The sequence below is a fragment of the Geotrypetes seraphini genome, chromosome 2 (assembly GCF_902459505.1).
Source record: "Geotrypetes seraphini chromosome 2, aGeoSer1.1, whole genome shotgun sequence".
Lineage (NCBI taxonomy): Eukaryota > Metazoa > Chordata > Amphibia > Gymnophiona > Dermophiidae > Geotrypetes > Geotrypetes seraphini.
This window is the reverse complement of record NC_047085.1, coordinates 138,225,918-138,239,126: the sequence shown is the minus strand read 5'-3', so window position 1 is coordinate 138,239,126 and position 13,209 is coordinate 138,225,918. Positions and strand designations below refer to the sequence as shown.

Sequence of the window (13,209 nt, the reverse complement as noted above, 5' to 3'; positions counted from 1 at the left end):
TAGTCCTCTCTTAGTCTGTACTCTGATAAATTGTCTGTACTCTGAAAAATTGTTTGTACCCTGATAAATACTGCACAATCTTGTATGTCCAAGCATCTAAATCTATTGTACATCTTATTTGCCTAATTACTTCTACTGTGTATGTTTACTTGGAGACCGTTCTGAGCTACTGGGAGAACGGGATATAAATCTAAATAAATAAATAAATAAATAAATAAATAAATAAATGTGTTTCACTCATACATTTGTAAAACTTGATTAGAGAAAGTCAATACTTACAAATGGAAATCCAGTAGGTTCAAGTATTAAGAGAATGGCTTGGGAGTGATATGGGAAGGACTTGGAGAAGAGACAGCTCAGGGGAGAAATGATAGAGGTCTATAAAATACTGAATGGAATGGAACGAGTAGATGTGAATCACTTTGGCCATCTTTTACTAAGGTGCGCTAACCGATTAGCGCACGCTAATCAGTTAGTGCACCTTAGTAAAAGAGGGGGTTTGTTTGCTGTTTCCAAAAACACTAGGACTTGAGGACATGTGATGACAACTACTAAGTAGTAGTTTTAAAACAAACCAGAGAAAATATTTCTTCACTCAATTTGTTGTTGGAGAATGTAGTGAAAGCAGTTAGCTTAGCAGGGTTTTAAAAAAGGTTTGGATAATTTCCTAAAAGTCCATAAGCCATCTTAATAATGGCTTGGGGAAATTCACTGCTTATTCCTAGGATAATCAGCATAAAATCTGTTTTTCTCCTTGGGATCTTTTTTTTATTATTATAATTTTGGGATCTTGCCAAGTACTTGTGACCCAGATTGGCCACTGTTGGAAACAGGATATTGGGCTCGATGGACCTTCGGTCTGTCTCAGTATGGTAACTCTTATGTTCTTAAAATGTACATAGGCATTACCTATTTAAAAAAATAACATATGTGTGTGTGTTTGGAACCTTTTGTACAGAAGAACTTATACTTGAACAAAAGCACACGTAGTTTTTAAAAAGATGCTTATCACTTGCTACTACTTATCATTTCTATAGAACTACGAGATGTACACAGCACTGAACACATTATATGAAAGTACTTTTTCTGTCCCTAGTGGGCTCACAATCTAAGGTAGTTTATACCTGGAACAATGGAGGGTTATGTGATGGGTTCATAGACAAAATCGCGCGAGACAATGGCGCACCGACAACTGAGCGCAGACAACTGAGCGCAAGGTTGACGGCGCACCGAAGAAAAGCACTATTTTAAAGGGTTCCAATAGGGGGTGTTGGTGGGGAACCCCCCTATTTTACTTAACAGACATCGCGCTAGCGTTGTGGGGGGGGGGTTTGGGGGGTTGTAACTCCCCTCATTATACTTGAAACCGAACTTTTTGCCTGTTTTTTAGGGAAAAAGTTCAGTTTTAAGTATAATGTGGGGGCTTACAACCCCCCAAACCCCCCACAACACTAGCGCAATGTCTGTTAAGTAAAGGGGGGGGTTCCCCCCCACACCCCCGTCGGAGCCCTTTAAAATAGTGCTTTTCTTCGGCGCGCCGTCAACCTTGCGCTCAGTTGTCGGTGCGCCGTTGTCTCGCGTGATTTAGTCCCGTCACCTATGTGATGTGCCCAGAATCCTAACCTTCCTTTCTCTAAGTGAAATTAACTGAATGCAAACTAGCAGCATCAGAAATAAAGATTTCTGTACCAGAGCTATGAATATCCATTGTACATATTTTTTTTACTTTTAATTATTGCCTGTGACATTTTTATTTTGCTATTCAATATTTCATTTGCTGTATATTCCTCAACCTTTCTTACAATATACTTACAGACAAAGGAAACGTTGTTCAAATGGATTTATCCTAAGACGTAAAAATTGGCATATGAGGAATTTAAAAATCTTTAAGAAATCCTGTTAAAAATTAAGAGCACTTTTACCCATTTTTTTAAGCTTGAAAAGACACTAATTAATATAATATCATGTCAATCAGTCAGTTTTATTCCTGTCAAGATGACAGCTTTGACTTGGCATTCACCTGCACCATACAATTCATAATAGATGCACGCGTGATAGCTCTTAGAAATTTCTGGCAAATTGAGACTTATAGAGACACATGATAAAATTCAATACATTGTGTCAGTAGTGTGATTTTATCAGAACTGCAATGGATAGCAAAGAAAAAGAAGGAATGTGCGTGTTTCATTTGCAAGGATTCAGGAGATAACATTTTATTAGCTGTAACAAGAAAAAAAAGTCACGCAGTCAACTATGCTTGTATATAATGGTAAATTGAATTTATTTCCTCTTGGAAAACAATTCCAGTAATCTCCAGGTTCAGATCGCAGAGTAAACATTAATAACAGTAACATACAGGTTAGTTCAACTGATTCAAGAATTTGGCTGTGTGAAATCCTTTAAGGAAAAGTTGAACACTCAAAGCTTCAGTTTCCAGAAGAAAAAGTTTCTTGGACAATCTACATAACAACTATTGCATATATGGTAATGCTGTCATAATTGCAAGGCTTACAAATATATATATGGGCTTTATTCAAGGCTGAGTTTCTGCTTTGTGAGAGTCTTCTTTTTAAAGAATCTTCTGCAATTAAAACAGAGTCTTGGATTCAAACAGTTTGCATACCAAGAGAGAGATTCTAGGCTTAAGATGAAATAAAAAGGAAGATAAAAATGCAGTTGATCTGAATGTAGCTCTTTTTTTTGTATTCTTCTTCCTTCAAAATAAAGTTACTTAAACTTTTTCCTCACATGATTGTTCTTTGAATAGGGCCCAAGTCCAACATCTTTATAAGACCATCTTAGTATCAGACAACATAATACATGTGCAACACTTTATATACAGGAAGTCTATCCGGTGCTCAAAAGTTCAAACACATGGACATTCAACAGTATTGATAATACAGATTTTATGGTACAATACAATGTTTCTGAATAATATACATTAACAACAAAAGTTTCGTGCAAAGAGTAAAACATGTTCCCTTTCTGTGCCACAAACAGTTTTCAGTAAAGGTGATGGTTGCATTAACTACTATGCTGGGTCATCGTATGGTTCTGTAATAACGAGAAAAAGGAAAGAAAAACAAGTTTAAGCCATTATACTTGAAGTGCAGAATGTTCAAATTTTTTTTAATAAAAAAAAGCAGCTTCGACAATCTGAAATTTCCATGCCCCATTTTTCCCCACTATAGTAAATATTGTTCCCAGTTGGGTCTTCTGGACATTTGTTGGGTAATTCTATAACAATGTGCCTATATTCAGGTAACGTGGGACACCTATTCTAAGCACCCACTTTCCTTTATAGAATACTTGCTTAACCTTTTCCTATTGTGTGTTCCAAATGACGGGATATTCCAAAAATGTCATTGCCATTGTAGAAATGATCTGCTCTAACTATCGTTCGTCCCAGGGTATGGGACAAACTCGGCGCACACCTCTAGGTCACGTGACTAGGGTCGCCCTGCTCGGAGGCTTCCTATTACGATAGGAAAAGGTTAATAGGTGAAATACGTACTTAGGACCAGATTCTTTAAAGGGCGTCTAACTTAATTGGCAAAATCTCCTTAATAGCTTCAATAATTGAAAAAAAAAAAAATAATAATAATTAATTGGGCGAACAGCGCCTGCCTACCTGATTCTATAAAAGGTAGGCCCCTATCACATGGTGCTTAGCAGCACCTAATGCCTAAATTGGTGTTTTTATGGGTGGAGTGTGACTTAGGCACTGCTAAGCACGATTCTCCAAAAACTTAGGCACCTGAATTGTAGGCCTTTAAAACCTTGGCCTACATTTCCAGCGCCTCGTTTTTATATAGGCACCACTAGGCGTGATTCTGTAAATGGCACCTAAGCATGACTAAAACATGGCTGGCACCATTTTTCTAGGTGCTGGCTGATTTAGGCACCATTTGCAGAATCCAGGCCTTACAATTTAGGTTTAAGCTCTTACACCAGCTGTAGAACTGGTGTAAGGGCTCATGCCTAAATGCTGGCGATATACATATAAACTTATACTAGTCTATGAGTTACACACGTAAGTATGAGACCTGCCCATGTTACCATCTACCTATGAAATATGTTCTTTGTAAGATATGTGCATATTTACAGAATAGTGCTTAGATGGATTTTTGACATTTAAGTGTATATGTGCACCCATATGTGCCCATTTATGCCATTATTCTCAATATTTACATTCATAATCAATTTGTAAATATTAGTTCCCATGGTATAGAAATCACTCCCATTGGGGCTACTTTCTATAGGGAGCCACCTACAGTTAAGCTGCATATATGCACATGTACATTCATAGCTCCAGATAGGCGCCCTCTAGGTGCCAAGTTTCCAAGTTTATTGTAAATTTGATTAAACGCTTATCAAATTACTAAGCGTATTACAACAATAAAATAGGGGTAAGAACAGAAATAAAAACAGAATTAAAAACAGTATTAAACAGACAAAATATACTCAGACGAACAAGACACAAAATAAATGTAATAAGAACAAAAGGATAGGGGGGAGAACTACAATAAATATAGAAAAGAAATCATATATGGGAAAAAACAAAAGGACTAAGGTATCCCTTTACAGAACTGCCCTTATTATGCTACATACCTACAACTGCAGAGAGATTTCCTGTTCATTATGACAGCAAGTGCTTCATTTTTTAGCTATACTTTATTCGTTAGAGAGGTTCAAAATAAAATTTAAATTTACTGAAATAATTATTACCTCAAGAACCCTGGGAAAGTTCAATAAAACAAAAACAGCATCAGTAAAAAAAAAAAATTGTTAACAGGATAACAACAAATGCAAATCATTAAGGGGGAAGTTATCAACATAACTTGGTAAAATAACTCGACTTAACAGCTGCCCATGTAGGTAACTTCAACCCTTAAGAGCAGAGCTTTCTAAAACACACGTTTACTAAAGAGTTTTAGGTTGTGCCTACAGAGGTGTTTTATGATGCCTAACATCACTGTAGGCTTGGCTAACTCCGGAAGTGGTGTTAGATTTCAAAAAGCGCCTCCGTAGGTGCGATTCACGTGTTAAGTAGGCGTCAGAAATGTGGACTTTGAAAACCCTGGCCTACGCTTCCAGCGCCTACTGTACACGTGGCCATGATTCTGCAACCGGCGCCGGTACATGACTGGCACGCGAACAGCCGATACCGGCGCCAATTGCAGAATTCGGCCCTTTGTGACTATTCCCAGACTATGTCCTTTTGAAAACTGTGAATCCTGAGCATATACATCTGTATGTAGTGACTTTTCTAAAATTACTATTTGACCTTTTTGGCCACTTAAATGTGTAAATGCCATGTAAGTCTTCTAAAACAACATCCATAATTGTTCATGTGGAATAAAATTGAATTTAAATTTGAGTGCACAGAAATCATGATCTATAAGTACATTTTGCTTCTTATGTTCCACTAATACCTATGTAGTTCTAAGTCAGGGGTCTCAAAGTCTCTCCTTGAGGGCCGCAATCCAGTCGGGATTTCAGGATTTCCCCAATGAATATGCACGAGATCTATGTGCATGCACTGCTTTCAATGCATATTCATTGGGGAAATCCTGAAAACCTGACTGGATTGCGGCCCTCAAGGAGCGACTTTGAGATCCCTGTTCTAAGTGGATGATAATTAAAAGAAGCTAGGTAAATTAACCTAGCATATTCTTGTAGGAACTGGTCATAGTTAACAAAACCTGAAGATGACAATATGTCATAAAATTTCATTTAAGTAAAACATATTTGGAAACAAAAACATTTTTATAGATTTTTTAAAAATCCTGTAATTAGACAAAAAAAAAACTTTAACCTTTCTGGCAGTACATATATTCCATGCTTTTGCAGCCTGGTACACAAAAGAAGAAACATTTTCTTCAAATTTATCCCCTTAGGATTTGGAATATTACAGTTGACATAGATCTGGCATAATGTTTTTTTCTTCCTGTAAGTGTATGTGCCCCAACTCCCTGAAACATTTTTGAAAATCATAATTAATATTTTTAGAGGGGACCTCAACTACTAATATTAGACAGGCGTCTGAATATAAAGGTAAACATAATTTGTCATCAATTCCTGTACGGTACGATTCCTGAATTCGTCAAGAGTAAGATGACTAATTACCTACCGAAAAGATCATTGTGCTCTGAAAATTCAGCGCTGTTACAGGCGAATGTCTATCCAAAACATGTAGAAACCAGCGCAATGACCTTTTGTTGTGCAGGGGCAAAATTGTGGAACTCACTTGCGAGGCAGATACGGAAATATGGTAATAGAGTTGCATTTAAGAAACTACTCAAGACACAACAGTTTGTAAATGCCTTTTTTAGGCATTGATTTTTCCGGATTGCTGATTTTCAGAGGATCTGATCAGCTTATGTTTATGTTTTTTATATTGTCTTAAAACTTATGTATGCAGATTTTGTAAACCGTTTAGGCTAAAGACGGTATAGAAATTTTTTAAATAGATAAATACAAATAATGAGGCTGATATTCAGACCACGGGAGGCAGGACAGGTACCTCCCACGGTTGGCGCTGACTCTGGATTTTCAATGCTGGGCCATTTCCAGTAACCAGCATTCAATATCTGGGGTTTTCTTTTTGGCCACTAAAAAGTTAATTGGTTAAGTCAGTATTAGGTGCTGACTGGTTAAGTTTAAAATAGCCAGAGATCTGGCTACTAAACTTAGACGCTCAGAGCTGAAAATTGCCAGTTAACATGTGATATAGCTGGTTAACTTTTAGCAACTAACCATAAATATTCAGTGGAAATAACTGGTTATCTTGCAGTGAATTTAACTGGCTATGTGCTATTTAACTGGTCAGCACCAGTTCTGGCTGGTTAAATAGTATTGAATATTAGCCGGAATGAATCTCTAAAGGCTATTAAAGTCACTGATGATCTTGCATCTTACAGGTAGCTGCTATACCTTTTTTTTCTTTCCTCATATAACATAAATCATTTACTGAAATAGATCATTTACTGATATCCCAAATGCTCATACCAACAATTAAAAAACGTTGTGGCCATAACCTCTAGGACTATCCTGTCCTCCATTCTATGCTCCTAGCCCTCCTGTAGCATTGCAGCTGATGCTGTCTTCATCTCTCTGCCTTCCATGAAGCCCACATGGGTCTATTTATAGCATGGGCTCAATAGCAAGCATGGGCCAATGACATTTCTGTTTTAAGTCTGCTGAAGTCACAATCCCAAATGCAGGTTTTGCGATACCAAGGATTATGACTCATTTCAGGAAGCTCTGGCTTATGCCTTTAGTATTTTAGGACTAAATCTATAGTATTATATTACATTATGAAACAAACAGAAAAAATTTTTAATGCCTGGGTAATAAGTATTCTTAATTGCCTATGCCATAAAAGTATAGAAAATGGCTATCATTCAACTCAAACTTTGTTTTTGGGACTAAAACACTGATATTTTGAAATTTACATTTTTTGTGCTAATTTTGGTCATAGGATTTAGTAAAAAGGACCCTTAGAGTAACTTTAAGAACTTTCTAATCAATATAAAAGGTAGTACAGTATTACTATAGAGATCTTAAATCCACCAGCTCAGTTCAATTCCAACTGTCTACATAGCAACATATCTGCATTGTTTTAGATAGCATCCAGAGGTTGCAAATATCTGGCAGATGTATTTTGCTATGTATGCAGCCAATTTATCACGACAAGAGGGAAAAAGTACTCTGTAGAAGCATCTGCTAAGATGTTAGATGCCTACGAGGCATATTTCAGCATGCCTGTTGGGGATCAAGACAAACTTTGGGCACCTCACTTCACATGAGAGCACTGCCAAAACACCCTGGAAAGTAAGACAATTGTGTTTCTCAGTAGGATGGTTGAGTTTTCTGCAATACAATTTCTTAGAATGTTTAATTTTTACAAATATTTAAATTTAAATTTTCAAGGTTATTTGAAAATAGATCATATATGAAATACAGATTTTTGGGCCCCAAAAATGGGGATCTTGGTTTATATTCAAGTCGGTGTTCTAGACCTGTTGCAGACCTTCCCTGGCCTGTCGTAAGCCCTGGTGGTCCAGCAGTGAGCTTGGACAGAAGAGATCCTTCCCTTCTCCTATCATAGCTGACACTAAAGCATCCCACCTCCCAAACATCTAGAATGCCTATCTTGAAGCCCTGGTGGTCCAGCGGTGAACAGGGGCAGGAGCAATCTTCCTATGCTCCTGCTCCATGCGAACCACTATCTAAAATGGCTGCCACAAATGCTCACAAGTTCCTGCGGTCTCATGAGGTTTGCCACGGGAACTTGCAGCGGCCATTTTATATTCAAGTTAACCTTTTTAGGAGAAAAAAGGTTACCTCAGTTTTTATTCGGATCAGTTTATATTTGAGTATATACAATGTTGTGAGAGTCTCATACACATTATTCATAGGTGAAATAAATGTATTGTTTTCATTACCACAATTTCATTTTGTTCTTCTACAGGATGGTACAGAGGGGAAAAGAGAGTCATGAAGTTTGCTATTTCAAGAATTTGCACGAACTCACTGACCACTGAAGCAACTGCTATTTTTACATGATGGACCCTTTCAAACGTCGAACTGGCAAGCATGCATCTGCAATCACTTATCCGGACATTCCTTCATCCATCTCCCCAGTACCTCATTGCCCTAAGCTCCCCATACTAGTGCTGCCCGATTTGCAATTCAAATTGATTCACCAATTCACTTTAGGTGAATTGATTCAAATCGATTTGTTTTTGAAAAAAAATTGAACTTATCGATTCGTCGGCCCCCTTGCTAGAGACCCGTTCGGGCTTTTCCTCTGCCACCAGAGTCCTTGCTTCTGATGTAACTTCTGGTTTTGCAAAACCAGAAGTTACATCAAAGCAAGGACTCTGGTGGCAGAGGGAAAACCTGAACAAGTCTCTGTGTGCAGATCGGCGGCAGCAAGGCTCTCTGCTTCCCATCCGGAAGTATTTCTCCTCTCCTCCCTGGTCAGGCAAAAGTGGCGGTAGCAAATGCAATGCACTACCTTGCCACTATTCCGGGCGTCTTCTCTCCATTCGGCCGCCCAAGCGGAAACAGGAAGTAGAGTGAGACGCAAGGAGTGGTGACAGGAGTGGATTGCTAAATAACTACTGTCACTGGCAACATGTTGTAACATCAAAATAAAGGTAGATGGTGGAGAGGGGAGATGGACTTGGGGGAGTTGGTGGACTGGAGAGGGAGATATGGGGAGAAGATGGATGGGAGAGGTGAACTTGGTGGAGGGGGGGAGATGAATGGTGGAGGGGGAGATGGACTTTGGGGAGATCATGGAGAGGGGAGATGGGGGAGGGATAGAAGAAATAATGGATCTAAAAACAGGAGAGGGAGAGAGATGGACACTGGGATTTAGGGAGGGAAGGAACAGAAAGGGAGGAAAGAAACAGAAAGGGAGAGATGTTGGACACAAGGGATGGTGTGAGGGGGATAGAGATACTGGATAGGAGGGTAGTTAGAAAAAGAAAGGGAGAGCTGGTGAGGAAGGAGGAAGAGATACTGGATGAAAGGTATTTGAGAAAAGGAGAGATGGTGGATCTGGGGATTGTGGGGTCCATCGCTGCAGCTACGGGAATAGAGACAGTAAAAAGATGCCAGACCTCCAGGGGAGGGAAGGAAAATGGAAGGGGAGGACAGAAATGGAAGATGGATGGTTACCATGGATAAAGAAGAAAACGACAAATGAGCAAGAGACCCTGGCAAGCAAGTTATCAGAAGACGTTTGTTGCAGAGCCTGGGACCAACATGATTTGAAAAATGATCAGACAACAAAAGGTAGAAAAAAAATAATTTTATTTTCTGTTTTGTGATTACAATGTGTCAGATTTGAAATTTGTATCCTGCCAGAGCTGGTATTAGACTGCAAACGTGAACAAGGATTTAACAGAGAGAGGAAAAGTCTTTTTCGTTTGTTTATTTTGTTTACATCACAGCACCAGTGTGGGTAGGAGAGGGCAAAAGGGGTGAAGAGGCTATAAAATAAACCCACCAGGATGTTTTGAAAAAAACACCCAATTGGGCAGGAAAATCGAGTTGAAAAATTGATTCAACAGGCTGAACTGAATTGAAATATTTTTTCCTGAATCGGGCAGCACTACCCTATGCCCACTCCTCCAAAGAGCAGCTATCTTCAGAAGAGAGAAGCAAGGCTGTGAGTGAGGGAGACATTGTAGATCCAGTTTACAGTATTAGTGGTGTAGCTGATGAGAGAAACCTATACTATCCAAACCAAAAAGTCCGCAACAATTTGATCAGTCCAATGCTGAGCTTTTTATGTCTAGGCTCAAGCAGCGGAACTTGGATGATCAAAGGAAGCATCAACAAGCTTTTTCCAACTTCTTCATTCATCAAGATGAGCTATGTTTCTGCCATAATGTGACCAGTCTGTTTGAGGCAATTGGAATCACCTGTAACCCGAAAGAGCTGTCTCTTCATTGACAACTCATCCAGGAGCATCATTGCCATGCTGCTCCATAACATGAACAAGTACCTATCTCTTCCACTGACTCAGTGCAACTCAAAGAGGATTAGCATCAAGACCTTACTAGGCACCATGAAGTATGCTGAGTACGGCTGGGAGGTTATCAGAGACTTCAAAATGGTGGCATTCCTAATGGGTCTCCAAGGCAATTTTACCGTTTCCCTGCTATCTCTGCCTTTGGAACAGCAGGGACACAAAGGTGCACTACCAAAGGCAGGATTGGTCACAACGGACTGAGTTCTCTGTGGGGAGAAACAGTGTCAAATGGGAACCAATGGTTCCACCATTGCACATCCAATTGGGCCTAGATAAGGAGTTGGCAGCCTTCAAGTACCTTCAAGACATCTTCCCTAATCTGTCTGAGGCAAAAGTCAAAGCTGGTGTCTTTGTCAGACCACAGATAAAGAAGATCCTGGAGTGCAAGGAATTTCCCAAGAAGCTAATTAGGAAGGAGAAAGCGGCTTGAAATAGCTTTGTCACAGTGGTTCGAGGTAGAGAATGACAAGGGGACAAATTTTTCCCCATCCCCACAGGAACTCAATTTCCCCATCTCGTTCCCACAAGTTTTGTCACAGTCCCTGTCCCATTCCTGTAAGCTCTGCCATAACCACACAAGCCTCAGACACTTATGTTTTTAAAGTGTTTGAAGTTTGTGCAGATGAGGATAGAGCTTGCAGGAATGGGGCAGGGACAGGAAAATAACTCGCCAGGACAGTACAGGAAAATGAGTACCTGCGGGGATGGGGAAAAATTTGTCCCCGTTACATTCTCTAGTTCGGGGCTTACTGGGAAATCACAAAGCCAAAAACTATATGGAGTTGGTTGAGAATCTGATGAAGAATTACACTAAAATGAGCTGTAGGATGTCTCTCAAAATCCATGTCTTTGATGATCATCTTGAGACATTCAAGGAGAACATGGGAGCATACTCAGAGGAGCATGGTGAATGCTTCCACCAAGATATACTGGACTTTGAATGCTGCTATGAAGGACAAAATAATGAGAACATCATGGGAGACTATATCTGGGGGCTGATTCATGAAAGTGACTTACAATATAATCACAAATCTGAAAAAACTACTTACTTCTAAATCTTCTGTGGTCATCTTTGTATAACTTCAATATAAATGATTGTTAATTGTGATTCATATGTTGCTTTTATGACTTCATAAGAATGAAAAGATGAGAATTTGGCATTTTCACATCTTAAATAGATAAATTGCAAACTTTGACTATCCTGGTCACAAAAGCAAAATTTTATGGAAATAACAGTCATTTTCTGTATGTTTTAGGCATGAGCAATTGGGAAATTACACTTATTGTCCAGGAACAAAAATTGTGTTATATAGGGTTATCCAACTATGCTGAAATTTCTTTACAACTGGAAAAGTCATCACAATATGTTCTAAAGCAGTGTTTCTCAACCTTTTCAAGTCAAGTACCCCCCTAAGCCTAACAAATACCAACCGAGTACCCCTGTCCAAATTCCACCCCAGACTCACCCAACTCTGCCCCTGACCCGCCCAAACTCAACCCCTGACCTGCCCAAACACCGCTCCTGACTCCACCCCATAATAATAATAATTGTAATGCAATTTCTTCCATCCATTTTTCATATACACACAATATAATTTTATTAATACATAATGGTAACCACAAAATTAAAAAACCCACAAAGCATACTGTACGCAGAGAAAATGTTAATTAACATTTATATTCAGGTTTTTTTCAAAGAGATCAAGGCACATGACTTTAAAATATGCAATGCCACCTCAGTAACAACTATAGAATAATCGGCAAATATAGTGTAAAATATAGACAGCAGATATAAATTCTCAAAACTGACACAGTTTGATCACTAAATTTAAAATAAAATTATTTTTCCTACCTTTGTAGTCTGGTGATTTCATGAGTCTCTGGTTGCATTTCCAATATTTATTCTTTTGCCTCCTGCACTTTTCTTCTCCTCCAGACCTCATTCTATTCCTCAACCAACATCTCTCTCTGTCCCTCCATGAGTCCAACTTGTCTTCCACTCTCATCCCCCAAATCATAAGAACATAAGAACATAAGCAATGCCTCTCCTGGGTCAGACCTGAGGTCCATCATGTCCAGAAGTCCGCTCACGCGGCGGCCCAACAGGTCCAGGACCTGTGCAGTAATCCTCTATTTATACCCTTCTATCCCCTTTTCCAGCAGGAAATTGTCCAATCCTTTCTTAAACCCCAGTACTGTACTCTGCCCTATTACGCCCTCTGGAAGCGCATTCCAGTTGTCCACCACTCGTTGGGTAAAGAAGAACTTCCTAGCATTCGTTTTGAATCTGTCCCCTTTCAATTTTTCCAAGTGCCCTCTTGTTCTTTTATTTTTAGAAAGTTTGAAGAATCTGTCCCTCTCCACTCTCTCTATGCCCTTCATGATCTTATAAGTCTCTATCATATCCCCTCTAAGTCTCCTCTTCTCCAGGGAAAAGAGACCCAGTTTCTCCAATCTCTCAGCGTATGAAAGGTTTTCCATCCCTTTTATCAGACGTGACGCTCTCCTCTAAACCCTCTCGAGTAACGCCATATCCTTCTTAAGGTACGGCGACCAATATTGGACGCAGTATTCCAGATGCGGGCGCACCATCGCCCGATACAACGGCAGGATAACTTCTTTTGTCCTGGTTGTAATACCCTTCTTGATTATACCTA

General features: G+C 39.3%; 1 protein-coding gene across 10 annotated transcripts in view; it reads right to left on the bottom strand.

Annotated features, from left to right (window-relative positions):
* Positions 1 to 2,257: 2,257 nt before the first annotated feature.
* Positions 2,258 to 13,209, bottom strand: part of ZNF521 (zinc finger protein 521) — a 796,659-nt gene continuing 785,707 nt past the window's right edge. For all 10 annotated transcript variants that reach the window (XM_033933840.1, XM_033933831.1, XM_033933833.1 and 7 more), the window contains one exon: positions 2,258 to 3,054. In XM_033933840.1, the coding sequence (XP_033789731.1) occupies positions 3,025 to 3,054 (30 nt within the window). In that variant the 3' untranslated portion in view covers positions 2,258 to 3,024. The remainder of the gene's footprint in view (positions 3,055 to 13,209) is intronic.